The 24,612-nt window shown below is 50.7% G+C and overlaps 1 protein-coding gene across 15 annotated transcripts in view; it reads right to left on the bottom strand.

The window, feature by feature from the left end:
- The window catches only part of TTC39A (tetratricopeptide repeat domain 39A), a 56,874-nt gene that overhangs the window by 21,790 nt on the left and 10,472 nt on the right, over positions 1–24,612 (bottom strand). For 4 of the 15 annotated variants that reach the window (XM_004025782.4, XM_055348663.2, XM_055348658.2 and 1 more), the window contains exons 2-5: positions 11,671–11,775; positions 3,225–3,356; positions 2,532–2,608; positions 1,623–1,690 (exon numbers count right to left, since the gene is read on the bottom strand). In XM_004025782.4, coding sequence (XP_004025831.1) covers positions 1,623–1,690; positions 2,532–2,608; positions 3,225–3,356; positions 11,671–11,775 — 382 coding nt within the window. Of the gene's footprint in view, positions 1–1,622; positions 1,691–2,531; positions 2,609–3,224; positions 3,357–11,670; positions 11,776–12,067; positions 12,221–19,968; positions 20,050–20,367; positions 20,520–21,084; positions 21,260–24,612 lie in introns of those variants that run through there. The other 11 variants (XM_055348679.2, XM_004025780.5, XM_019018288.3 and 8 more) reach the window with 9 other exon arrangements.

Genomic DNA, 24,612 nt, shown 5'->3' with positions numbered 1-24,612 from the left:
TGTTTTTGGATTATTTGTGGTTTTTACAACAAGCAGGTATTTATCACATTTATAAGTGTAAAGCTCTGTTGCCTACAGCCCGCCAGCAGCTCTATTCACTGTGTACACCCAACGGAAACGGATGGACAAGGGTTGTGGAAGTTCATGATAGCCAAGAAACAGAAACAGCCCAAATGGCCACCAGCAGAAGGACAGATAAACAAACTGCGGTGTGTTCATGCAAGGGAATAACACATAGGCCAGGTGAAGAAAGCAAGCAACATAGTCACATAAGGCTGGGTGAAGAAAGCAAGACCCACACCACTTAGGAAGCTCAAAACAAATGGAAATATCACAATATGCTGTTCAGGCACGAGTACAAAGCTGAGAAAGCTATTTAAAAAAAAATAGAGTAGGGCCAAGGTGGGCGCATCACTTGAGGTCAGGAGTTTGAGACCAGCCTGGCCAAGATGGTGAAACCCCCATCTCTACTAAAAATACAAAAATACAAAAATTAGCTGGAGGCTGAGGCAGGAGAATCGCTTGAACCCAGGAGGCGGAGGTTGCAGTGAGCCAAGATCACACCATTGCACTCCGGCCTGGGCGACAGAGCAAGACTCCGTCTCAACAACAACAACAACAAAAAAGGGTAGGGGACAATAAACATAATACTCTAGGTAGTGATTCCCCTGTTGGGTGCATGGACAGGGTGAGGAGGAGCCCCAGGGTGAGGAGAGTTATTGCCAGTGTTCTGTCCTCCAGTCGGGTGTGGTGTTGGTGAGTGTTCATTATTTGTAAAAATGTAATAAATGAAACAAAATTTCATTTATGGTGCAATCATTACAGTGAATCCTAAAGCAAGGACTAGGATTAATCCAATTCTCATCTCTCCAGGTCAAAAAGATAGAAAAAAAGCTACGAAATTAACCAGCACCCCAACACTAAAATGCATATGTCCCTCTCCTGCTAAATACACATATATAATGATGATGATATGTTCTCATTATAACCCAGGCTTTCAGGCAAAAGCATGCAGTGATCGTTCTCATCATTCCCACCGTGTGGTGAGGAGACCTGGGCTCCAACTTCATCAGACCTAGGTTCAAATCCCTGCTCATCATTTTCTAATCATGTGACCTTGGGAAAGTGACACCTCTCCTCTAAGTCTCCCCTTCACACGCCTCTGAGGTGAAGATTAAATAACAAATGTAAATGTTAGCAAAAACAAACTGTAATGTGTGTAAGGTATGTAAAAACTACATACCTATACCGTGTGCAAAAAGTCTGGTACATCATAGGTGCTACAATGCTTGTTGAACGAATCAAATGGAAAGCAGGCTTTGAGACAATGCCTATCACCCCCATATGACCCTTAACAGGAAATGCAGCAGTCACACAGTGGAAACAGCATCCCGGTAATGGTGGGAGCGTGTGTGCTCAGGATGTGAGGAGGTGATGCCCATCACTTCCCTTTGAGCCCTGCCAGGGGCAGGAGTGTGAAGGATGGGTCACGATTGCTACAGGGGATGGGTCGTGGTTGCTATGGGGGATGGGTCACAGTTGCTCTAGGGGATGGGTCATGGTTGGACGTGGAAACTGATCTTCTGAAATCCCAGCCTCTTTGTACAAGTGGGGGTCCCTACCTGCAGGAAGGTCAGGGCTGCTCGCTGCAGCAGGCACTCTGCATAGCAGACCTCAGCATGGATTTCCTCTGTGGGGAGAAAACCAAAGCCCCGTGGCCTCCTGGGACTCTAGTCAGGAGGCCTGGGACAAATCCTCACACCCCAACTTCCCCAAAAGCAAAGGGAACCTATGTCAGCACCTCTCCTGTCCCCTACCTCGTCACCCAGTGCTTCAGAGCATTCGTCACTGTCCCTAGAAGCTAGCTCATACCCTCCTCCAAGCACCACTGTAGGTGCTGTGTACCCAGCAACATCAGATGCACTGTGGGGAGTTAGAACCTTCCAGGGCTCTTGAGGAGGGTAAGGCCACTTTCCCCTATGCTGCAGAGCCCCTCACTGCTTGTGGTCAGCCACTGCTGCCTCCAGGACAGAGCCCCTCACTGCTTGTGGTCAGCCACTGCTGCCTCCAGGACAGCTGCATGTGGTCATGGCACAAAGACCTAGATGGACCATGACACTCCAGACCACCTCTTCTCATGTTGTCCCAGTGACTCGGCTGCTGAAACCATATTCCCCTCTGGGGCCCATGCGATCACTAGGATAATTAAATCAGTAAACTTCACTGCACATACAACTCTAAACACCCGTTGGCCTGAGGAGCAGAGCCCTGGCCTTGTGACAGCTTTCCCTTTCCTTGACTTGCAGGTTCTCAGCCAGTAGTGCTATCGCATAAGTGGGTCTCACCTGCCCCCCACACCCTCACTAGAGAGCCATGCCTCAAAAGGCCCCAGCTCTGACCCATGTGTGTCCTGGCATGGACACCAGGGCCTGGCCCCCTAGGTGATGACAGGGAAGAAAACTGCCCCTTCCTGGGCCTGGAGCTGGCCGCCTGGGCTTAGCATGGTTGAAAGGATGTCCTGGATGCCACACCTTCAGTGAATTGGCCCAGCGTGGGGCGGTTCACCAGGCTGCTGAAGGACTCTGTTACAGAAGACTTCCTCCGGTGCCTGAAGAGGAAAAAGAGGGGCTTCAGGTGAGGATTAGAGAGAGGCCACACTTGTCTCTGCCCCTCTCTGCTACACCCTAGAACATTCCTAAAGAGACAGAGCTAACAAGAAAGAACACAGGCTTAGGGGTCAAACAGAAGAGGTTTGATATTCTGGCAAAAAAGTCACTTAACTTCTCTGAGGCTCAGTGCCTTCACTGGTCAAATGGGGACAGTTACCACCTGATCAGTCCTGGGGCTGAGGCTATACAGCAGCTCCTGGCCAACCCGCTTCCTGGCCAGGTGACGCTGCTCCTGGCAGCTCCCAACCTGTCCGACGTTTCGGTTCCTCTCCTTAATGTCTCTTCGTGTCCAGCCTGGCCTACCCTCCTGCCCACCCAGGTCTTGCTGCCTCCTCCTCTACTCTGTCACCCTGGTCCCTAAAAGCTGCCCAGTGACTGGCTCAGACAACATAGCTCCTGAGGCAGGGCCAACAGGGACAGCTCTTAGCACATGCAGACACAACCTCTTAGCCAAAAGCAGCAGTGCGAATAGTGGCATGTTAGGCCCTGGAATGGGCCAGGGTGACAGGAGGGTGGGCCTCCCAACCTCTGATCCCTGCCCCCAATGCCCCCAACCTCTGACACAGCATCTGTGCCTCCTTCATCATGTTGCCGGCAAGCAGGATGTCCTGAGGGTCAAAGGTCATCATGGCCTGCATCTCCAGGATGGTGGCATACGTCAGTGAGTGGTACATGCTTTCCTTGGTTCTGCCAAAGGGAAGAGACGTTGAGAGCACCACCTTATAGAGCCCCAGAGGCAGCTGGTCCTGGGCAGCTCATCTCCACCCTCCTCCATTCTGCAGTGAGGTGAGGGGTCCAGAGGTCCAGGCACGGGGAGGGCCTTGGCCAGGTCTAATCTGCTCACTGCTACTCAAAAGACCTCAGATTCTGTTTCCAGCTTGCCTTCTTCCTGCTGTGTGGCCCTAAGTGATCTACAGATTTAAGCCTCAGTTCCTCATCAGCTCGGTAGGGGTGGCAGCAGCATAGCTGCCATGAGCACTGAGAAAGGGTTTAGTGCATGTCGGCCAGAGGCTGCCCTTCCCTGCACCCAGTGCCACCCTCTTGCCTTCTGCCCCCACCTCCTGCAGGCTGAGCCCAAGTCCTGTCTGTGAGATCCTGTTTAGCCCAAACTCCACCCCTGGGCCGCCCTCAACCTCACTTCCCTGGACCTCCTCACTAGTCACCTGCTGCCTCTTCCCACTCCCTCCCCTCATCTGATCGTGGTGCCCAGTGGTTACACCTTCCCATGGCTCCCACATCCTAGGAGATCCTGCCGGGACTAAAGCTCCATGAGACTCCAGCCCTGCCCACCTCTCCAGCCCTCTTGATGTTTCTGCTCCTCACCCACCCCCATCTGGTCACATTCAAGATTGCACCCCCAGCCACACTGAACCACACAGACCTTCCATGAGAAAATCCCACATTTCCCTCCTCCGGGCCTTTGCCCAGGCTGTTCCCTCAGATTGCAATGCTCTTCTTCGGCCAGGTGTGGTGGCACATGCCTGTAATCCCAGCACTCTGGGAGGGCAAGGCGGGAGGACTGTTTGAGCCCAGGAGTTTGAGACCAGCCTGAGAAACATAGTGAGACACTGTCTCTAAAAAGTAATAATAATTTTTTTAAAAAAGAAAGAAATGCTCTTCCTCTACATCTCCTGACGTATCTGTCAAGGCCTCAAATGCCTCCCAGACCCCTGGGAATCCAGGCCTCCTCCTCAGGGACTCCATCTGTAACTGAGGCACGGGCCACGCTGAACTGACATCAGCATAGGCTCAGCTCTCCCCATACTGTGGGCACCTCGAGGACAGAGCTTGTGTGTGACTCATCTCTGTCCTCAGCATCGATGTCAGGGCTGAGCCAAGGTGGCCTCAGGAGCCTCTGGGCTCCCTGCTCCTTCACCGCCCCAGGCTCCTCAGCTGAAGGGTGTGTTGGGGGCAGGGGGTGGCATTTAGTCCATCACATGGAGAAGGCAACAGGCAGGGAGGGACGGGAACAATGCCAGGTCCTCTCTGTATGTGGAGGGAGTCACTTAACATGTCTGGGCCTAGATTTCTGCTTCTGCGAAATGGGGACGATAATGCCAGCCTGCCCAGGTCCCTGCGAGACTGTGGGACTGACTGAGAGCGCCTTTACTCCCTTCCCCAGGTCTCGTTGTGAATTATTTATGAATCTCCTCAGTGCCAGGTTTATGCTGGGAACTTCAGAGGAAAGAGAGATGACTAAGGTTTATAGGCTGTTTGGTTGTGAAATCATGTGACTTTACCCCTTTTCCTGCTTTTCCTGTTCATAAAACACTCATAAATTAAGTTACTTCTGGGTGACACTCCTGTGATCCTTGAGGGTCAAAGGAAGGAAACCAAGGCTGCTCCACCACTCGCCATCCAGGGGCACTCTCTGGATGCTCCCAGGCCTTTGCTAGGACTGCTTAATCTGCAGGCAGTGGCTTGTAGAGAGGAGCAGGCTGCCCAGAGTGGGGGCCAGAACCAGGTTTCAGAGTCCCTCAGACACAGGTTGGAGTCAGCTTTGCCAGCTACCAGCTGTGTGACCTGGCATGTCTCATGTCTCATAGCCTCTCTGAGCCTCAAGTTTTTCCCTGCAGAAGGAAAACCTTAACTCTTCTCCCCAACGGGTTTTTGCATGGCTTAAATGGAATACCCAGGCCAGGGGCCACTGCACCAAAGCTCGGTAAACATGAGTCCCTCCGTGTCCTGCGTCACTTCCCTGCATAAAATCCTTCTCCTTGAGGAGGGGCTTCCCTGGCAGCACACAGACCCATCCCCCAGATAACACCCCCAGCCCCCAGGCCTCTCCATCTCTCAAGTCCTTGTCTCTCTCTTCCTCTCCCACTGCAGGTCTGAGGCCCGGGACTCAGCACCACCTGCCCAGCCCCACCTGTGGAAACTTGTCTGGTGCTGGGCCCAGAAAGAGGGACAGCCCCACCTGGGCAGCTGGCAGAAATGTGGAATTTCTAGTCTGAGGCCCAAGGCCCCAACAGGCACCTGTGGCTAAGAATACTAGCCCCTCCCCAGCCTACCTCCTGGAAGCCCCCAACTCTAGTCTGAACTGGGAAATGAAGTACAGAGGTATGACAACCCTCAAACCTCAGGCACTCCAAGTTTAGCTTGTACCCAAGTTCGTATTTGCATATATATCATCTAGGCCACTAGTCCCCTCATTCCTAAGCTGTCCTCTCACTCTGGGACATGTCTACTGGGGTCCCTCCTTCTTGGGCCCAGACCGGCTGTCAGGATAGGGAGGGCACTGGAAGGCAGAGGCAGCCCCTTGGCCTCTCTAAGTCTCTTCCCCTTCATGCTCACTGAAGCTCCCCCTACTCCACTTTCTGGTCCTTTCAGACCCCACTTCATTGTCTTCCTCTCCAGCCCAAGTTGCTTCTATGGACTCCCCATCCCCAGTCCGCTGTCCATCACCCTGCCCTCTTCCTTCTGGGACCTGCCTCAGCTCCTCCCACTGCAGCCAAGGTGAATGTCTCCATCTCTCAGATACTCCAGACCCTCATTCACTACCCAGCTTTTGCACAGGCTGTTCCCTCTGCCTAGAAACGCCCTCCATCTGGCTGACTCCTTCTCATCCAGTCCATCTCAGTGTAAATGTCACTTTTTCCAGTAAGCCTTCCAGGGCAGCTTCACGGGTGTGTGGTCTATGCTGTTGCACAGGGCCTGTGCCTAAAAAGGGCCCATGTTTGGTTTAATTCTCTGCTGTCACTGTTTTTAAATTTTAATAATATTTGAACAAATGACCCTGAATTTGTATTTGGCAATGAGCCCCAGGGAATGAGGCAGCCCTCCTGACCAGCCCCTTTCCCACAGGAAATGGGGTCCCTGGGTCGTTCTCGGCACCCCTTATTGCTTGTTTCACCATTTCCCTGCTGGACCCTGAGAACAGCCCACGTCTTGCTCAGTAATGGAGCCCCAGCACCCAGCACACTGCCGGGCCCAGGGGGGCGCTCAAAGGCTGTTGCTGAATGAACCAGTGACAGGTGCCCAACCACCTCCATCCTTTGAGTCATAGCGTGACCTTGTCTTCATCACACAGAATGGCTCTGCTTCTGGAGTCTTAAAGGATGCCGCCGCCTTCCCAGCTATAAGCCTCCTGACCTGCCCATAGTGGCTACACTATGTAATACAAATTACAGGCCCTGCCCAAGGTAAATGCCGCCAACCCAAGGGGGAGGGCAAACCACACACACAGCAGTCAGTGTGTGGTTTGTGCAGCTGGAGGACCTGGATCCAAATCCCACTCTGCCGTTTATTAACCACGATCATGTAATTCAAGAAAGCCAAAAGCAGTAGCCTCCATGTCCCAGAGACAGTGCGTCAGGTCAGACTCAGTGCTAAGTGAAATATGCTAGAAGCAGAGACAACGCTACTCAAAGGCATGACTTATGGAAAGCAGAGGCAAGGCGGGGAAGGCAGCTAGGAAAGCCCAGATGCCCCATGCGGAGAGAAAGAGGAGCACCATCCCCCACTGCATGGGACCAGGACAATTAAACGAGACAATGTGTGCAGCGAAGAACAGCGAATGACACTGGGCCCAACATCTTCTGAAGCTTTGGTGGCCATCAGTGAGGAAGGGAGGCTGTTTTCCAGCAAGAATTATTTTCTCTAGACCCGTGGTTCTCAATGGAAGTGCCAGGGTATCCCCACTCCCAATGTGAGGACATGTGGCAATTTCTGCAGACATTTTGGGTTGTCACAGGTGGTATGGGGGTGGTGTGCTACTGACACTACTATTTGGAGGAAAACTGTTAAAAAGAAAGAAAGGGCCTGGTGCGCTGGCTCACGCCTGTAATCCCAGCACTGTGGGAGGCCAAAGCGGGTGGATCGCCTGAGGTCAGGAGTTGGAGGCCAGCCTGGCCAAAATCGTGAAACCCTGTCTCTACTAAAAATATAAAAAATTAGCCAGGCCTGGTGGCACGCACCTGCAATCCCAGCTACTCAGGAGGCTGAGGCAGGAGAATCACTTGAACCCAGGAGGTGGAGGTTGCAGTGAGCCGAGATCACACCATTGCACTCCAGCCTGAGCGACAGAGCAACACTCTGTCTCAAAAACAAACAAACAAACAAACAAAAAGAAAAAAGAAGGAAAGGATCCTTTTCTGGAATAAGGCAGGGGCTAAGAAACAGAAGCTGCACTACTTCCCACATGAGATAACAGGTGGCCCCATGGGAAGACTGGATTCCTGGGGTGTCTCTGTTAGGACGAGGGTTTCCTTTGGGGATCCTGAGTGCTACAGGACTCCTGTTAGAATGCCCTCCTGAGGTGAGGGGCCACAGAGGGAAAAGCCCTTTCAGGGACCATGTGGCAGGGACAGCTCGAGGACCCAGGCACAGCCACGGCCTTTGGTTTTAATATTTTCTCCTGTGTTTCGACTCCCTTCTGTTGGCCCCAAGTCTGCAGGGCAGTTTAGAGTAGGCTGAGGCATGGCCTTATCGGGGCTTCAGTGGGTGAGGAGAAAGGTGCCTGATGTGTCTGTGCTTGGGGTGTGGGACCGGCTGAGCAGCTGTGTCCTGGGCAGCTGGATTCCAGTGCAGGAGGGTGGCTATGGTCTGGGGTCCAGGCTCGAGTGAGTGACAGGAAATGACTAGGGGAGAAGCAGGAGCTGGAGTGCCTTCCAAGAAAACTGAGAGGGGAACCTGGACATTCCAAGACAGAGCAGGCTGCGGCTGGGCCTGCCTCAGGCCATGGCCGTGCTCTTGCTGCAGGCCCTGACCCACCCAGCCTGACCCCCTCAAGCCAGGTCCCCTCAGACAGTGGGAGTGTGGTGTGGAGACTGCCACACGCCCTGGAACACCCACCCCACCCCAGAAGCTGGGCCACTGACCCTAGACGGGAGAAAGATGGGTCCATGATGTCTACAGAAATTGAAGAGGTCAGGCCTGGGGACTTGTGGAAACCAGTCCCCTGGCCTCAGCATTCACTTTTCCTTGGAGCTTGGGTTCAGGGGACAAGCTGGAGCTGAAAAGAAGGGGACTACGGAGAGTAGGTGGCAGAGATGATTAGACCCCAGCCCCTAGTCTCCCAATTCAGGCCGCCAGGGCTCTCTGTCCAGGCTGAGAAATGGAGGACTCCTCTCTGGAGAAGTTAAGCCATCCCGGGTGCTGACATCTGGGGGCCAGCTCTCTAGGTCATCCAAAGCCAACCCCACCAACTACAAGGCAGCTTGGCACAGACCTCCCAGCTGGCCTTCGCATGAACTCATTCTTAAACAGGACTAGACAGACAGCCGGGGATGGTTGGGTTTTTGAAGAAAGCACCCCATGAGAAGAGGATTCCCCATTAAACAGACTCCAGGAACATGGAGAAAGCCTAGTTATGCAGGAAAAGAATGAAACATTTTAAAGAGAAATAATATTGTGATAATAATAACAATAAATACTTTATTAGATACTTAATACATGCCAGGCACTGTCCTAAGGGCCTCATATTCCAAATATAGATATAAAGAAGTTGGTACACCATAAACCAAGAAGAAGATGTTATAGGGAAAAAAGAACATTCAGAGAATAAAGAATACCAGGAAATTAATCATATGGTTACAGAGATAGTCAACAGAAGGAATTAATGAGAAGGGTGAGGAAATCTTCCAAAAATCAGATGGAATAAAAAGATAAAGCAATGGGAAAAAGGAGAGGGAGAGGGAAGAGGCTCAGAAGAGGACTGACCTAGGAGGTCCAAAAGGTGAGTTAAAGAAAGCCCAGGAAAGGGAAACAAGATGGAACCATCGTACAAGAGCATTTCCCAGAACTGAGAACCCGCATAACAATCCAGGATAAAAAAGACTTCATTGCCACACATCATGGTAAAATTCCAGATTTTCAGAAATACAAGAGCCAATCCTAAACCTTTCTGGAGAAGCAGTAAGTAAGAAGAATTAGGGTTCTCACAGCTACAGTAAATGCTAGAACACTGAAGCAAGGTATTAAAAATTCTTAGGGAAAAATATATATTTATGCAAGTCTTTCTTATAAAATTTTTTTCTTTTTTTTTTTTTTCCAGACAGAGTCTCACTCTGTCACCTAGGCTAGAGTGCAATGGAGCAATCTCTGCTCACTGCAACCTCCACCTCCTGGGTTCAAGCGATCCTCCCACCTCAGCCTCCCGAGTAGCTGGCATTACAGGCACTCGCCACCATGCCCGGCTAATTTTTGTATTTTTAGTAGCGACGAGGTTTCACCATGTTGGCCAGGCTGGTCTTGAACTCCTGACCTCAAATGATCCATCCACCTCAGCCTCCCAAAGTGCTGGGATTACAGGCATGAGCCACTGCGCCCAGACTTTCTTAGGAAATTTCTATAGGACATTCCCTGGCAAACGAGGGGGACACAAGAGACAAGACCTGGAATCAAAGAAACAGGAGAAAAGCAAAGGAGCTCCCGGAAACAGCCGGGAGGAGCCAGAAGACATGTCTGTCCTCCCAAGGATAGGTTTCCAGGAAAATGAGGGGGGTACTGAGTGCTTACTTGATAGGTTTCAGCATTTTGGGAAAAACTCACGATAGGATGATCTGATGGAGTGGTTATAAAGACTTACGGATAAATGTTTAGCAAATTAGGCCAATGGGAAAAGCAATAAAATTATTAACTCTAGAAGGAAATAGTCTCGCACATGATTTTCTTTGCAATAAGCATTAATCACAAAGGTATAGTGAGGTAAACATTGATTCTTTCTTTCTTTTCTTTTCTTTTTTTCTTTTTCTTTTTTTTTTTTTTTTTTTTTTGAGACAGGGTTTTGCTCTGTTGCCCCATGCTGGAGTGCAGTGGTGCACAAGATCACAGCTCACTGCAGCTTCAACCTCCTGGGCTCAGATAATCCTCCCACTTCAGCCTCCCAAGTAGCTGAGACTATAGCTACTATATACTATAGCTGAGACTATAGGCGCACACCACCACACCCAGCTAATTTTTTGTATTTTTTTTGTAGATATGGGGTTTCACCATGTCCAGGCTGGTCTCAGACTCCTGGGCTCGAGCGATCTACCTGCCTCGACCTCCCAAAGTGCTGGGATTATAGTCATGAGCCACCACGCCTAGTTAAACACTGATTATTGATTTACCCCAATATTGTGATATAATGACGAGAAAGATGAGGGAAGGGAGGTGGGGCAGGGGTGTAAGAAAGCTAAATTATCATCTATCAATAGATGTTTTCTGTTTGTTTTTTTTGTTTTTTTTTTGAGACAGAGTCTTGCTCTGTCACCCAAGCTGGAGTGCAGTGGCACGATCTCGGCTCACTGCAACCTCCACCTCCAGGGTTCAAGTGATTCCCCTTCCTCAGCCTCCTGAGCAGCTGGGATTAAAGGCACACACCACCACACCCAGCTAATTTTTTATATTTTTGGTAGAGATGGGGTTTCACCATGTTGGCCAGGCTGGTCTTGAACTTCTGACCTCAAGTGATCCACCCGCCTTGGCCTCCCAAAGTGCTGGGATTACAAGCGTGAGCCACCACACCCAGCCCAATAAATGTTTTAAAGTGATAAGAGAGGGTGAGTTTTATGGTATCTGAATTATATCTCAATTTTTAAAACTGAGAAAAAGTGATAAGTAAAGAAAAAGGAGTATACGCCCATTATTGATTTGTATTTACAGAAACATGGTAGTGAGTACTCAAGGAAATGGTCAAGTGAGCAGCCCTCTTGATTGCCCTAAAACACCCAGGAAAGCAGGCAACCTAAGTCTTTAGTGCTTTGGGGAAAAATAAACAAAGGAGTCATGTGAGAGCTGACGAGGATGAAACTCCAAGTGGATTCTGCGGGAACAAGTAATGAAGTGTGAAGAACCCTCAAGAGCCTAAGAAGAAGCAAGTCACAGTGACCTTGGAGAGGGCCTGGCTGCACGCAGGCCGTGGAATGGAGCTTGAGCCATTTTTATGGGACTTCTCAGAGGTCCTGGTGACCCAGAAAGCCAAAGGCATTTAGTTACACAGGGTTCCTCTCATACAAGACCTCTGGTTCTCCCTGACCGTCACGTACACCCCCTACCCCAACCGGGGCTTGAGCCTCACCTGGGCTTGAGGTAGCTGAGTGCTTCTGAGAACTGGTTGGTGAGGAAGAGGTCCAGGGCGGTCATGCACTGGTCCAGGGCCTCATGGAGGCTGCTCTCAGGAGTCCTGGGGGAAGAGATGCAGGGCGTTACACAGGGGCCCTCCAGCCCTCCAGCCTCTCCTGGCTGGAACAGAGCCTCACAGGGTCTACTCAGCCTCCCTGGCCAGCCTTGGGTGCCTGTCACGAGCTCCTCCAGGCTGCCACTCTGTACTGAGACGCAGGGACAATTTGGACCCATCTCTTGGTGTTCCCAAGGGTGGGAGGGGGAGCAGAAGGGAATGTCATCAGCGATCTGTTGGAGGTGGGGGAGGGGCCAAGGGCAAGGTGCAAAGAGGCCTCAGGAATAAATGATCTTACCCTCCACAAGGGTAAAGGGAGTCTTTGTGGCCCTTCTGGCCCATTGGGCTCTGCTGCCCCCCCGGGGGGGTGCAGCCCACCCACTAAATCCCACAGCCCCTTTTTCCCTCCTCCTTCTCCAAGGCCTCCTCCCTCCCCCAGGCCTGGACTCTAGAATCCCTGACGTTGTCACAATGGGCTGTCACACTATGGGTCAGCAGCCCCATACAAGAGGCCCAGGGCCTTTCAAATTCACTTTGCCAATGGCTCCTCCAGAATACCTGAGCCCTTTCCAGTCCTTACGTTTCTCTATAGCTTTTACCACCCTCTGACATGATGTATTTTACTTATTTTTGTGTTTATTGTCTGTCTCCCTCCACTAAACTATAAGCTTCCAGGAAGCAAGAATCTTTAACTGCTGTATCCCCAGCAACTAGTATCCAGTACAAAGTAGGCTTTTAATAAATATCTGTTAGGTAAATGAATGAATGAATGAATGAATGAAGAGTCTAAGGCTAGGAAAGCAAACCCCTGACTTTTCTGGGTCTCAGCTTTCCCATATAAAAATGAGAGATGAAACTAAGAGATCCCAGAAGCCCTGCCTATTTGATGTTTTGATAATGTCTCTTCTCAAGGGGCCTCCTTTGAGTGAAAGAATGTTCCAGAAAGGGGCTTGATGCTCTCCCTGAAGGGAAATCCTATTTCCCAGAAGTTAGTTAAAAGAAATTCCCTCTCCACCAGGTAAACTCCTACATATACCTTAGGGCCCAGCTCTAAGGGGGCCCCACTCTGAGATGCATCAGTAGATCTTCCCAGGCAAATTGAAACATGTCTTTTTCAAAACTGAACTCGTGTTCATTCTCCCAATCTGTTCTCCCCCAGTCTTTGCCTTTCTTGTTTTTGGTGGATATGGGGTCTCGCCATGTTGCCCAGGCGGGTCTCAACAAACTCCTGGGTTCAAGTGATCCTCTTGCCTCAGCATCCCAACGTGTTGGGATTACAGGCGTGAGACACCATACTTGTCCACTCCTCTACCCAATAAGCAACACTCCTCTACCCAATTCCCCAAGCCAAAAATCTGATAATCATCTTTGCCACATCCCTTCTCTGGCCTCTGTCATCCCCTCCATCACTAAACTCCACTAAATCCCATCATTTCTACTTCCTTTTTTTAAAAGAATTTTTACAGAGATAGGGTCTCATATGTTGCCCAGGCTGGTCTTGAACTCCTGGGCTCAAGTGATCCTCCCACCTCATCCTCCCAAAGTGCTGGGATTATAGGTATAAGCCACAGCCTACTTCCTAACATCTCTCAATCAATCCCTTCTATGCCCAATACCTTCTGGTCCAGGCCAGCACCATCTTTACCCAGGTCTGTTGGAACACTCTCCATTCCACTCTTTCCACCTTCTTCTCTCTTCTCTGTTAGACCTTTTTATTCCATATTTCATGTCTCTTAACTAACTTCTATACTATCTCTTGGGCTCTCTGTTAGACCCTGAGTAATTTCTTTCATTTCACCAGCTCTTTCATTAGGTGTGTCTGACCTGCTACTTATCCTACCTACTGAATTTTTCATTTCAATGATTATATTTTTCATTTTGTGAAATTCCACTTGGTTCTTTTTCAAATCTTAGTTATTTGGGGTAGTATTATGTTCCCTGCCTCAAGTCCATCTTCAATTCCTTTATACATTTTAAACATAATTATTTCTATTCTATATCTCATAATTCTAGCATTTTAGACTCTCGGGGAAACTAATTCTGCTCTTTCTTGTTTCTGGTGCCTGCTGCTCACAGTGGCTTATTTCCTTGTGTGTTTTGCCATTATATTACAAATTCATGTTTGACAGATCCAAAGGGACTGTGGGACAGGATACATTGCTCCAGGAAGGATTTTTCATTTACTTTGGCCAGGTTCCCAGGGGAACTACCACCCTGAGACCATTTAAGTTACTTTTTTAAGTTTATGGTTTCCAGGACCACAAAGGTAGTGGTGTGCCATCAAACCCAAAGTTTGTGTGATGGCAGACCAGTATTTATCATTTTTTAGGGAGTCTTTTTTTCCCACCAGAAATGCTGTCTAGCTTTGCTGGTGGGGGCGGACCTTTTTTCTAGCCAATCTTCCTATTCACTGAGGCTGTAGCCCTTGGAGGGTCCCAGATTTAAGTGTTGAGTTGGGGAATGCTAAGTTCCAACTCCTCAAACTGTAACTGTGTAGGCCCAAGACCTTCTTTCCCATCTGTTGAGTGGCCGTTGAAACTCCTGGCTTTAGATTTCTGAAATGTGTAAATAGCCTAAGGTTGCTGTGGCTTCATCTTGTTTGCCAGCCTGACTTCAGTTCTCTCTTCACGCTTGGCTGGAGGGGGTTTCTGTTACTTCTGTGGGAGTTCAGGAATGTACTTAATTATTTTATTTATTTATTTATTGAGGAGAGGGTGTCTCTCTGTTGCCCGGGCTGGAGACCAGTAGTGCGATCTCAGCTCACAGCAACCTCCTCCTCCCAGGTTCAAGCTATTCTCCTGCCTCAGCCTCCCAAGCAGCTGGGATGACAGGTGCCCACCACCATGCCCGACTAATTTTTTTGTATTTTCAGTAGAGATGAGGTTTCACCATGTTGGCTAGGCTGGTATCAAACTCCTCAGGTGTTTGACCTCAGGTGATCCACCCGCCTCAGCCTCCCAAAGTGCTGGGATCACAGGCGTGAGCCACTGCACCTGGCCAGGAATGTACTTTAAAGGATGTTTGTTGTAACTCATCCCCGCCTCTAGGTAGTTTCTTTGAGAGAGAATGTTGGAAGCATTATTTCCCCTAACCTGTCTCTCCCATAATTGCCAAAGATACATCTTTAAAACCCACATCTGTCTGGGCATGGTGGCTCATGCCTGTAATCCCAGCACTTTTGGAGGCCGAGGCGGGCGGATCACCTGAGGTCAGGAGTTCGAGACCAGCCTGACCAACATGGAGAAACCCCGCCTCTACTAAAAATACAATATTAACTGGGCGTGGTGGCATATGCCTGTAATCCCAGCTACTACGGAGGATGAGGCAAGAGAATCGCTTGAACATGGGAGGCAGAGGTTGTGTGAGCAGAGATCTCACCATTGCATTCCAGCCTGGACAACAAGAGCAAAATTCCATCTCAAAAAAAAAAAAACACCCCACAAATGTCACTTCTGGACTTAAAATCTTTCCCTGGCTTCCCATTGCTCTTACGGTAAAGGCCAAGTTCCTTTCCATGGCCTAAAAGGCCCCACCTGATGTGGTCCCTGCCCCTCTCTTCAGAGGCTGGGATGGTGTCTGTCTCTGCCCAGGGCATAGCCTAGTGACTAGTGTTCAAGCCGTTCACCTCTGTTGGATGAATCAATGAGGCAGCAGTGAGCATCTACTGCCTGGGTGTTTAACTGGCATTCTCTCTAACTGCTCTCAAAATGCCCTGTGAAATGGGATTATTACCCCCCCACACCTATTGCAGATGGGGAAACTGAAGCACAGAGGACGGGTAACTTGGCTAAGGTCACACATCCAAGCATGCATTCTAACCCAAGTTTCTGCCTGAGCCAGTACCCATCAGCTCGGCCCCAGAAAGTCAAGCCCATTGTGGTTTATGCCAACCTCTAAACAATTTCTGAGCCAAGAGCCTGCCTCCCATTTCTGCACACACCCCTCACCACCTCCATCCCCCACCGAGGAAAAGGTCCTGTCTACTTGGTCTACCTGGAGAGAAAGATCCAGGCCGGATGGACAGTCAGTGCAGAGGGGCACAGTCCTTCCCTCGACAGCCCCGGCACCTCTTCTGCTTAACTGGGATGAGGCTGTCTGCGGTAAACTCCCCCAGACTGGGGGCGAGCTGAGCCCTGGGCTGATTTCCTCCCTCCTTCCCTCCCACAAGCACCCGCGAATCTCGTGCTCTAGGCTATGCATGGGACTGGGCTCTGGGGACACAGAGTGGACACAGACCTAGGCCTGCCTCTTCAGGAGCTCACAGCCTACAGGTGACAGATGCAGACAGGGCAGTGACCGCTGTAGTGCTCAGGGCTGTGATCATGGGAATCACTGGGGGCCAAAGGGCCCAGAAGACACCTCTAACTCAGCCTGGGGCACTGAGGAGGCTGAGCGGAAGGAGGATGACATCATGGAAGGAGGATGGCATCAAGGAAAATGCCATCAAATTGAGAACAAGATGGAGAAAGAAGTCTAAGAAGGGGAAACAGCACACACACAGGGCTGGAGGCACGACACCATAGTTAGGAGGTACAAGCGTTCTGGAAGGGCTTGGAAGACAGAGGCTCTGGAAGGCCAGCTAAATGGAGGGGTGAGGCTGCGGTGGCTAGAGAGCTCAGGAAGGCTGGAGACATCCGCCCCATTTGACTTAATAATAGCATTAACAACCAACCACCCATCGCCACAAAGAGATTACCACTTCAACTTATCTAAATTGATGACTGCATTATTTCACTCAGTCCTGCCAGCAGGCACCCTTATCCGTCTTTGATAGATATGGCAGGGACAGGCAGTGAAGACAGGAACGCAGTCAGGCTCCTCTCAGGAGCCTGGGAGAAGACAAAAATGCATTCTGTGGAAGCAACAGCGCCAAACCTTTCCCCTTATCTGGCTGAGACTGAGGCCCCCATTTCTCCACAGGCTGCCCCTGCATCTCCAAGACCTTTCTTTTCCCAGGACACCTTGCCTGGCCCAGGTGACATCTATTCCTGTGGTGATGGTGGCCTCTCCACTGTGTGTTGGGGAACCGAGGAGAGGGACGTGGAGAAGAGGTGCTGGGCTGGATGGAGCAGAGCTGGTGACCAATGCCAGGAGCTCTGGCACAGTGGTGGCGGCTCTCTCATTCAGATCCTACCCACACTTGAGGCCCAAACGAGAAGGGAGCTAGAGGGTGGGAGGGGGTGTCAGGTAGCCCGGAGCCGCCCCCACTCTCCCCTTCCCTCCCACTTCTCAACTAGAGTTGGCTTGGACTGCTGCTTCTGTGCCTCATGGGCAGATCTGGGTAGAGCTGGGAGACCCTCAGTTCCCACTGAGAACAGAAAATCCTCCTACCTCCATCCCAGTCAGGATGAGGTGGGTGTGGGGTGGGTGAGGCAGCGGAGCGGTCGCTCAGGAAGCCAACTGCAGTCAGAGCTGGATTTTAATCCCTGCTCCACCACTGAGGGGAACTTTGGCTCAACGAGTAAAATAATCTGCCCATGGGGATCTGTTGCTTTAGAAGTGATCTTTCTAAATTGCAAAAATGATTGTGACTCTCCTTCCAAAGAGTCCCCCTTAGCTGCACATAAATGTGTCACGGAGTGATGTAGCATGACCTAATGCAGTGTGGCCTGCAAGAGTTCTGAAAGCAGACAAACCTAGACTCAAGCTGCAGCTATTACTTGCTGGATAACCTTGGGAATGTTCCATACCCTCTATGAGCCTCCGTTTCCTCATCAAGGAGATGGGAATGACAGTACTTACCTCCCACGGTTTTTGTGAAGAATGACTAAGACTATGGAAAGCACAAGAGTACTCAGAAAATGTGAGTAATTATTATTTTTTCTAAAATTATGTATTGCCATTTTTTTTTTTTTTTGAGAGAGGCTCTCTCTGTTGCCCAGGCTGGAGTGCAATGGCACTACCTGGGTTCACTGCAACCTCCGCCTCCCGGGTTCAAGAGATTCTCCTGCCTCAGCCTCCCGAGTAGCTGGGATTACAGGTGTGCACCACCATGCCAGGCTAATTTTTGTATTTTTAGTAGAGACAGGGTTTCACCATGTTGGCCAGGCTGATCTCAAACTCCTGATCTCAAGTCATCCACCTGCCTGGGCCTCCCAAAGTGCTGGGATTATAGGCGTGAGCAACTGCATGCGGCTTTACCATCATTTCTTGATCAAGTAGCACTGACTTTATAATGAAACTAAATAACTTTAAAAGATTGAGTGGGCCAGACGCAGTGGCTCACTCCTGTAATCCCAGCACTTCGGGAGGCCAAGGAAGGAGGATCGCTTGAACCCAGTAGTTTTGAGACCAGCCTGGGCAACAAAGTGAGATCCTGTGTCTATTTTATTTTATTTTATTTTATTTTATTTTATTTTATTTAAGATCGAGTGCACATATCCAACAACCCAGCAATTCCACTACTAAGGGGGCACCCTCGTGAAACACATGTGCAAACACCATCATACAAGAATATTCACTGTCTGAATAGCAAGACACTGGGAACACCTCAACATCCATCAAGAAGGATAAATAAACAAATGGAGGTGTCTACATAGGGTGGTATATCACACATCAGGGCAAGTGGGACAAGAGCTGCAGGATCAAGGCTAAATCTGAGACCTGAAGTTGAGTGTGAAAATGCGCGCTGCAGCATGACACATGCTATAGGACTCCATTCACAGAAAACTTTGAAGAACAAACTACATATTTTTAAGACTTACGCACACTGAGTAAAAGAATAAAAACAGACAAATGATAAAACCTAAATTCAGGATGGCAATTAATTCTGGAGAGGGAAGGAGGGAAGAGGTTTCCACAAGACTTTCAAGGGTCTCTACTATGGTTTATTTCTTAAAAAGAATATAAAATAAATGGGGCACAATGTTAATATCTGACAAAGTTGGGTGGCAAGGGTTTGTGAGTTCATTTTACTATTTGCTATATTTTTCTGAAGGCTTAAAATATTTCATAATTTTTAAAAAGGTAGAGATTTAAGGCTTGATTTGTTCACCAATGACCATCTGGGCCCAGAGCAGGCCTTGCTGAGTGTCTGTTGAGTGAGTGTCTCTGTAGTGAAGGTGAGAATGGTCCTGCTGCGTGCGGCTCTCCTCTGCTCAGACCCCACCAGGATGACCCTAACCAGGGGTGGGGACAGATGGACAGGTGGCTTCAAAGAAGAGTGCGCAGGCATGCAGAGAGGCAGGTACGGTTCTGCATAAGGAAGACCCACCAGCGTGAGAAGAGCAAGCTTGCTGTCCTGAGGACTGCAGCAGGGCCAGAGGAGCCCGGGGTTGTAGAGGGCACTTAGGCAGGGATGTAAGCATATAAGGAAGTGGGATGAATGTGGTTTTCAGCCAGGGAGTCTAGACTTCTTTGATAGATACCTTGCTCCATGCCCGCCTTCTCTCCTGGAAACCACTTTTCTGGACCCAGCAGGGTGGTGGTGCTCAGTCAGGGCTGCGCAGAAGGAACCTACCCAACCTCCAGCTTTACAAATACTTGACCCCAGAACAGGAAAGGAACAGCCAGCCCCACTTCTGTGTTTTCCAAAGGAGGGACCAGAAGTCTAGGAAGGGTAAAGGACTTGGCCAAAGTCACACAACAAAAATGATGAAGCTGAAACTCACCAGGCAACCCTCTCCCAGGCCAGGGTGTCCCCCAGCAACCCAGCTTCCAAGCCCTGATAGAGCCACACACACGCAAGCCCTGTGGAGACTTCCAGCTGCCAGCTGGCACCAGCCTCGTCACCTCCCTGTTCATGTGTCAAGCCTCGGGCCCTTAGCAAATATTGTCACTGGTGGTGAGGCTCCAGGCAGGGTGAGCCCTCCTCCCAGCTCACCTGGGCCGGCTCTCTGCCCAGCAACCTCCCAGCAGTCAGGGCTCCTAGCAGCTGCCCCCTGCCCTGCCCACTGGGGCCCAGGAAAAGCAGAGAGTTGCTGAAGGTCTCCCGGCAGTAGCGGCTGTCACTGCTACGGGGGGTGATCTAGGTAGGGGTCCTACAGGGGTTTCTCAGTGGGATGTGGGTAGGGTTGGGCAGGAGAGCCACGTTGAAGGTGACAACACCCACTTTTTACTACCCAGGTTCCTGCTGCACCCAATGGGCCCGGCTGGCCCATACCTTAGCCGTTTAAGTTCCCCTAATGTCCCTGAAGATGATGGGGTGGGGGGATCTGACAACAGACAGAACTGAGTTCAAATCCCACCCCCAACTCTTACCTCCTGGGTGACCGATGACAAGTCACTTAAGTGCTGTGTCTCAGTTTCCTCATCTGTAATGGGGATGAGAGTAACATGGCCCACCCCACAGGAGTGAACGCCACGAGGCAGGTGGGGAAGGCTGCTCTGAACGTGTCTGTGACTACAGCTCCGTGAGAAAGTTGGGACCCAGAAGGTGAGTGACCGACCCGGGGTCCCCGCGCCTCCGCCTCCTCACAGTCCCCTGCCCCCACTCCTGGCAGCGGCGGCGGCTCCCAGGGGCCGGGCGGGGTGGGGGCTGGAAGCTGCAGTGCGGCCCCAGGCCGGTGCGCGGGGGGGAGGCCTGGCGCGGCGCCCGCCACCTGCCCGGGCCCCAGCCCGCGCCGCCCGCGCCCCCGGGCCTCCCAGCCGCGCACTTACCCCGCGGGCAGGGCTCCTGGGGCGCCGCCAGCCGAGGTCATCGCCGAGGGGCGCGGGCGGCGCTGCCCCAGCCGGACGCCAATCGCGGCCCAGGTGCTGCCGCCGCAACCCCGAGCCGGGCGCTGTGCGGTCGCGGACGCGGCGGCCGGGGAGGGGCGCGCCAGGGGCGGGGAAGGCGGCGGGGCCGGGCCGAGCCTCGGTCTCCCCACCCGCACCGTAGGGCCATGGCCGCCCGCGGCGACCCGCGCTCCCGCACCGCCGGGGTTTCTGGGCGGCCCCCACCCCCGCTCCGACAGGTGAGAGCCCGGCGCCCTCTGCGCAGACACCGCCCGGGCCGGGAGCTCGCTCCCTCCTCACACGTCCCCACCTATTTGGAGCTAGAAGTTCTTCTCCGGGACCTGAGGTCCACTTTACTGTCACTTCTCCTCCCCACAGCTTCCGCCCCGAAGCGGCCCCCACCTGAGCCGTCACCATCCTCCCGCATTAATGGGGGCATTCGTGCAGACAAAGACAGCCCCCAGAGTCAGGCCTGGATTTTAATCCCACTATCTCGCCCACTGAGTGACTGCAGGAGACCAGAAGGCGCGGAAAACGCGGTTTAACACTCACTGCTAGCTGGCAGTTCACACTGCCTTCTCAAATGATCCCCATAATTGCTATTTTACAGATGGGGAAACTGAGGCATGGGGTTCATTTGATTCACGCATGGTCACTCACCTAATAAGTGGCAAGCTAGGACTGGAATCCATCCCTCCTGAATCCAAAGCCAACACTCTGGCCCCTTTCCCCCTTGGCCCCCTCTCCCCTGCATTCCCAGTGCCTGTGTGGGGGTCACCCACAACACTCCCCAAATGTCCACTGTGCACCAAGCCCTGAGGCGGTGTCTCCACCTGACCTGATCTTCTGGCACAGAAAGCCACTGGCCCATGAAGAGTTAACCAGTCACCATCTCCTGGCCCCAGATGCTGCTCTTAACCATGACTCATCAGAGCATGTGGCTGCCATTAGAGCTGTCCCTTCACAAAGGAAGGGACAGAAGTAAGGAAGGACTGTAGCTCCCCTGGAGCAACTATGACCTCCAGGACGTCAGAAGAGGAAGCAGAAGGGGACAGCCTGCAGAAGCAACCACGGTGGGAACAGGACTTGTACCAGATCCCAGGGGAGCCAGGCAGTTTGGGCTTGGTGGTAGCTGCTTAAAATCTAAGCAGGCTGCCTGGAAAGGCAGTGAAGTCCCATCCTGCCCATTTGTGAGCAGGGGCCAGATGCTCACTTGCAAGAATCATCCCATCTCTGGGAGTCTCATATACAGGCACGAAAAAGATAATTAACTACTAGAAGTAAGCTATGATGACATCCACCAGCAACTATAAAGAATCCAGACAAGGGGAGAGACTGGGGAGCTTCCTGGAAGAGGTGGTGACAGAACTGAGCCTTGAAGTTTATATTATTTAAACAAACTGAAGTCATGGAGAGGGTGTACCAGATCGGGGAGCAGCATGGATGAAGGCATGAAAATGGGAAAGGGTGAGGCTGGTGAGACCACAAGCAGTACGTGTAAAGAGGATGATGAGGCTGGGGCCCCTATCACATGCCATGCACTTTCAAATCTCTAGGCATTTAAACATGCTGTTCCCTCTGTGTGGAACACACCTTCCTCCCTTGTCACTTGTTAGTCATTCATGTAACCAGGGGTGGATCCAGAAGCTTACAATGGGGAGGCCACTGTTCAAAAAAAGAATACAAATTTACCAATACAGGTTGAGCATTCCTAATTTGAAAATCCGAAATCCAGAATGCTCCAAAATTTGAAGCTTTTTAAATTTTCTCTTTTTTTTTTTTGAGACAAAGTCTCACTCTGTTACCCGGGCTGGAGTGCAGTGGCACAATCTCGTGATCTTGGCTCACCACAACCTCCGTCTCCCGGGTTCAAGTGATTCTCATCCCACAGACTCCCGAGTAGCTGAGATTACAGGGATGTGCCACCATGCCCAGCTGATTTTTGTATTTTTAGTAGAGACAGGGTTTTGCCATGTTGGCCAGGCTGGTCTCAAACTCTGGACCTCAAGTGATCCGCCTACCTTGGCCTCCCACAGTGGGATTACAGGCGTAAGCCACTGTGCCTGGCCTGAAACTTGAAGCTTTTTGAGCACTGTAGTTGGAGACTGCAGGCCTGCCATGTTTGCTTTGCTGTTGTTACAGCGGACACAGGCATTCTACTGATGCTCACGTGCTGCTGAGTTACCCTGAACACTTTATTTTTTCACTGCATTAATGGTATGTTATATTTTTATTGTTAAGTACTTATGTGTGAATAAGGGTAAAAAAATGCTTATTGGGAGCACATAAATTCAGAGTCAAAAATGATGATGATGCCAAATAATCAGATTGTCCACATGGGTGGCTGAGAGAGTGACACTTCTTTCTGTTGGTTCAGTGTACACAAACTTTGTTTCATGCACAAAATTATTAAAAATATTGTATAAAATTACCTTTAGGCGGCTGGGCATGGTGGCTCATGCCTGTAATCCCAGCACTTTGGGAGGCTGAGACAGGCAGATCACCTGAGGTCAAGAGTTCGAGACCAGCCTGACCAACATGGAGAAACCCCCATCTCTACTAAAAATACAAAATTAGATAGGCATGGTGGCGCATGCCTGTAATCTCAGCTACTCGGGAGGCTGAGGCAGGAGAATCGCTTGAACCCGGAAGGCGAAGGTTGCAGTGAGCTGAGATCACATCATTGCACTCCAGCCTGGGCTAACGAGCAAAACTCCGTCGCCCCCACCGAAAAAAAAAAAAATGACCATTAGGCTATGTGTATAAGTTGTATATGAAACACAAATGAATTTCATGTTTAGGCTTGGACCCCATCCCAAAGATAATTCATTATGCATATGCAAATATTCCAAAATCCATAAAAATCCAAAAATTGAAACACTTCTGGTCCAGAGCATTTTGGGGTAGGGATAGTCAGCCTGTATAAAATTGCCAGGGTTCTCCCAGAGCCTTGGCAGGGGCCAGGTAAATGAAGAATCCTGAAGCTATAAGCTGTATTAGCTCCAGAGTAAACCTTTACTGTATTTGACCAACATTTGTTGACATTTTGCCATATGCCAAAACTCCTCCTAACCCTGCAGGTTTCAGTTCAGATGTCATCTCTTCCAGGAAGCCCTCCCTCCATAGATGGGTCAGGGGCTCCCTTTGCACCCACTGCCCTAACCCATTCTGACCTACCTTAATCATCCTGAGCTGTCACTGTCTGTGTGTGGTATGTGTGTTTGGGGTGGTGGGGAGCAGAGAGTGAGGTTTGTATGTGACTGTCTGCTTCTGGAGGCTAGGGCCTGGTCCAGTTCATCTCTGTGTCTCAGGGCCTGACATCAGGTACCTGACTAGTCACAAGACACTAATGTTGGGCCTAGCACTTTACAATTTCCCTCTGAGGTTATTATTATAACAATGGCTGACACACATCACAGGCTTTTTACATGCTCCACATGATGTTCAGTGTATAACATGGATTATCTTATTTAATTTTCACTTTACCACCTCTCTGAGCCTCAGTTTCCTCATCAGCAAAATGGAAATAATATTGCCGACTTCCAAGGTTGCTCTGAGTATTAAGAATTCATATATAAGCTGAGCATGGTGGCTCATACCTGTAATCCCAGCACTTTAGGAGGCCAAAGCAGGTGGATTGCATGAGCCCAGGAGTTTGAGACCAGCCTGGGCAACATGGTGAGACCCTGTCTCTACAAAAAAAAAAAAAAAAAAAAGGCCAGGCCAGTTGTGGTGGCTCATGCCTGTAATCCCAGCACTTTGGGAGGCTGAGGTGGGCGGATCACCTGAGGTCAGGAGTTCGAGACCAGCCTGACCAACACAGAGAAACCCTGTCTCCACTAAAAATACAAAATTAGCCAGGCGTGGTGGTGCATGCCTATAATCCCAGCTACATGGGAGGCTAAGGCAGAAGAATCGCTTGAACCCGGGAGGAGGAGGTTGCGGTGAACCAAGATCGCACTATTGCACTCCAGCCTGGGCAACAAGAGCGAAACTCCATCTAAAACAAAAAAAAGCCCGGTATGGGGTACGTAGTCCCAGCTACTCCAGAGTCTGAGGCAGGAGGATCAATTGAGCCCAGGAGGTTGAGGCTGCAGTGGGCCATGATGGTGCCACCGCACTCCAGCCTGGGTAACAGAGTGAGACCCTGTCTCAAAAAAAAAAAAGAAAGAAAATAGCAGAGTGCTA

The sequence above is a fragment of the Gorilla gorilla genome, chromosome 1 (assembly GCF_029281585.2).
Source record: "Gorilla gorilla gorilla isolate KB3781 chromosome 1, NHGRI_mGorGor1-v2.1_pri, whole genome shotgun sequence".
Classification (NCBI taxonomy): domain Eukaryota; kingdom Metazoa; phylum Chordata; class Mammalia; order Primates; family Hominidae; genus Gorilla; species Gorilla gorilla.
This window is presented reverse-complemented; position numbering and strand designations above follow the sequence as displayed.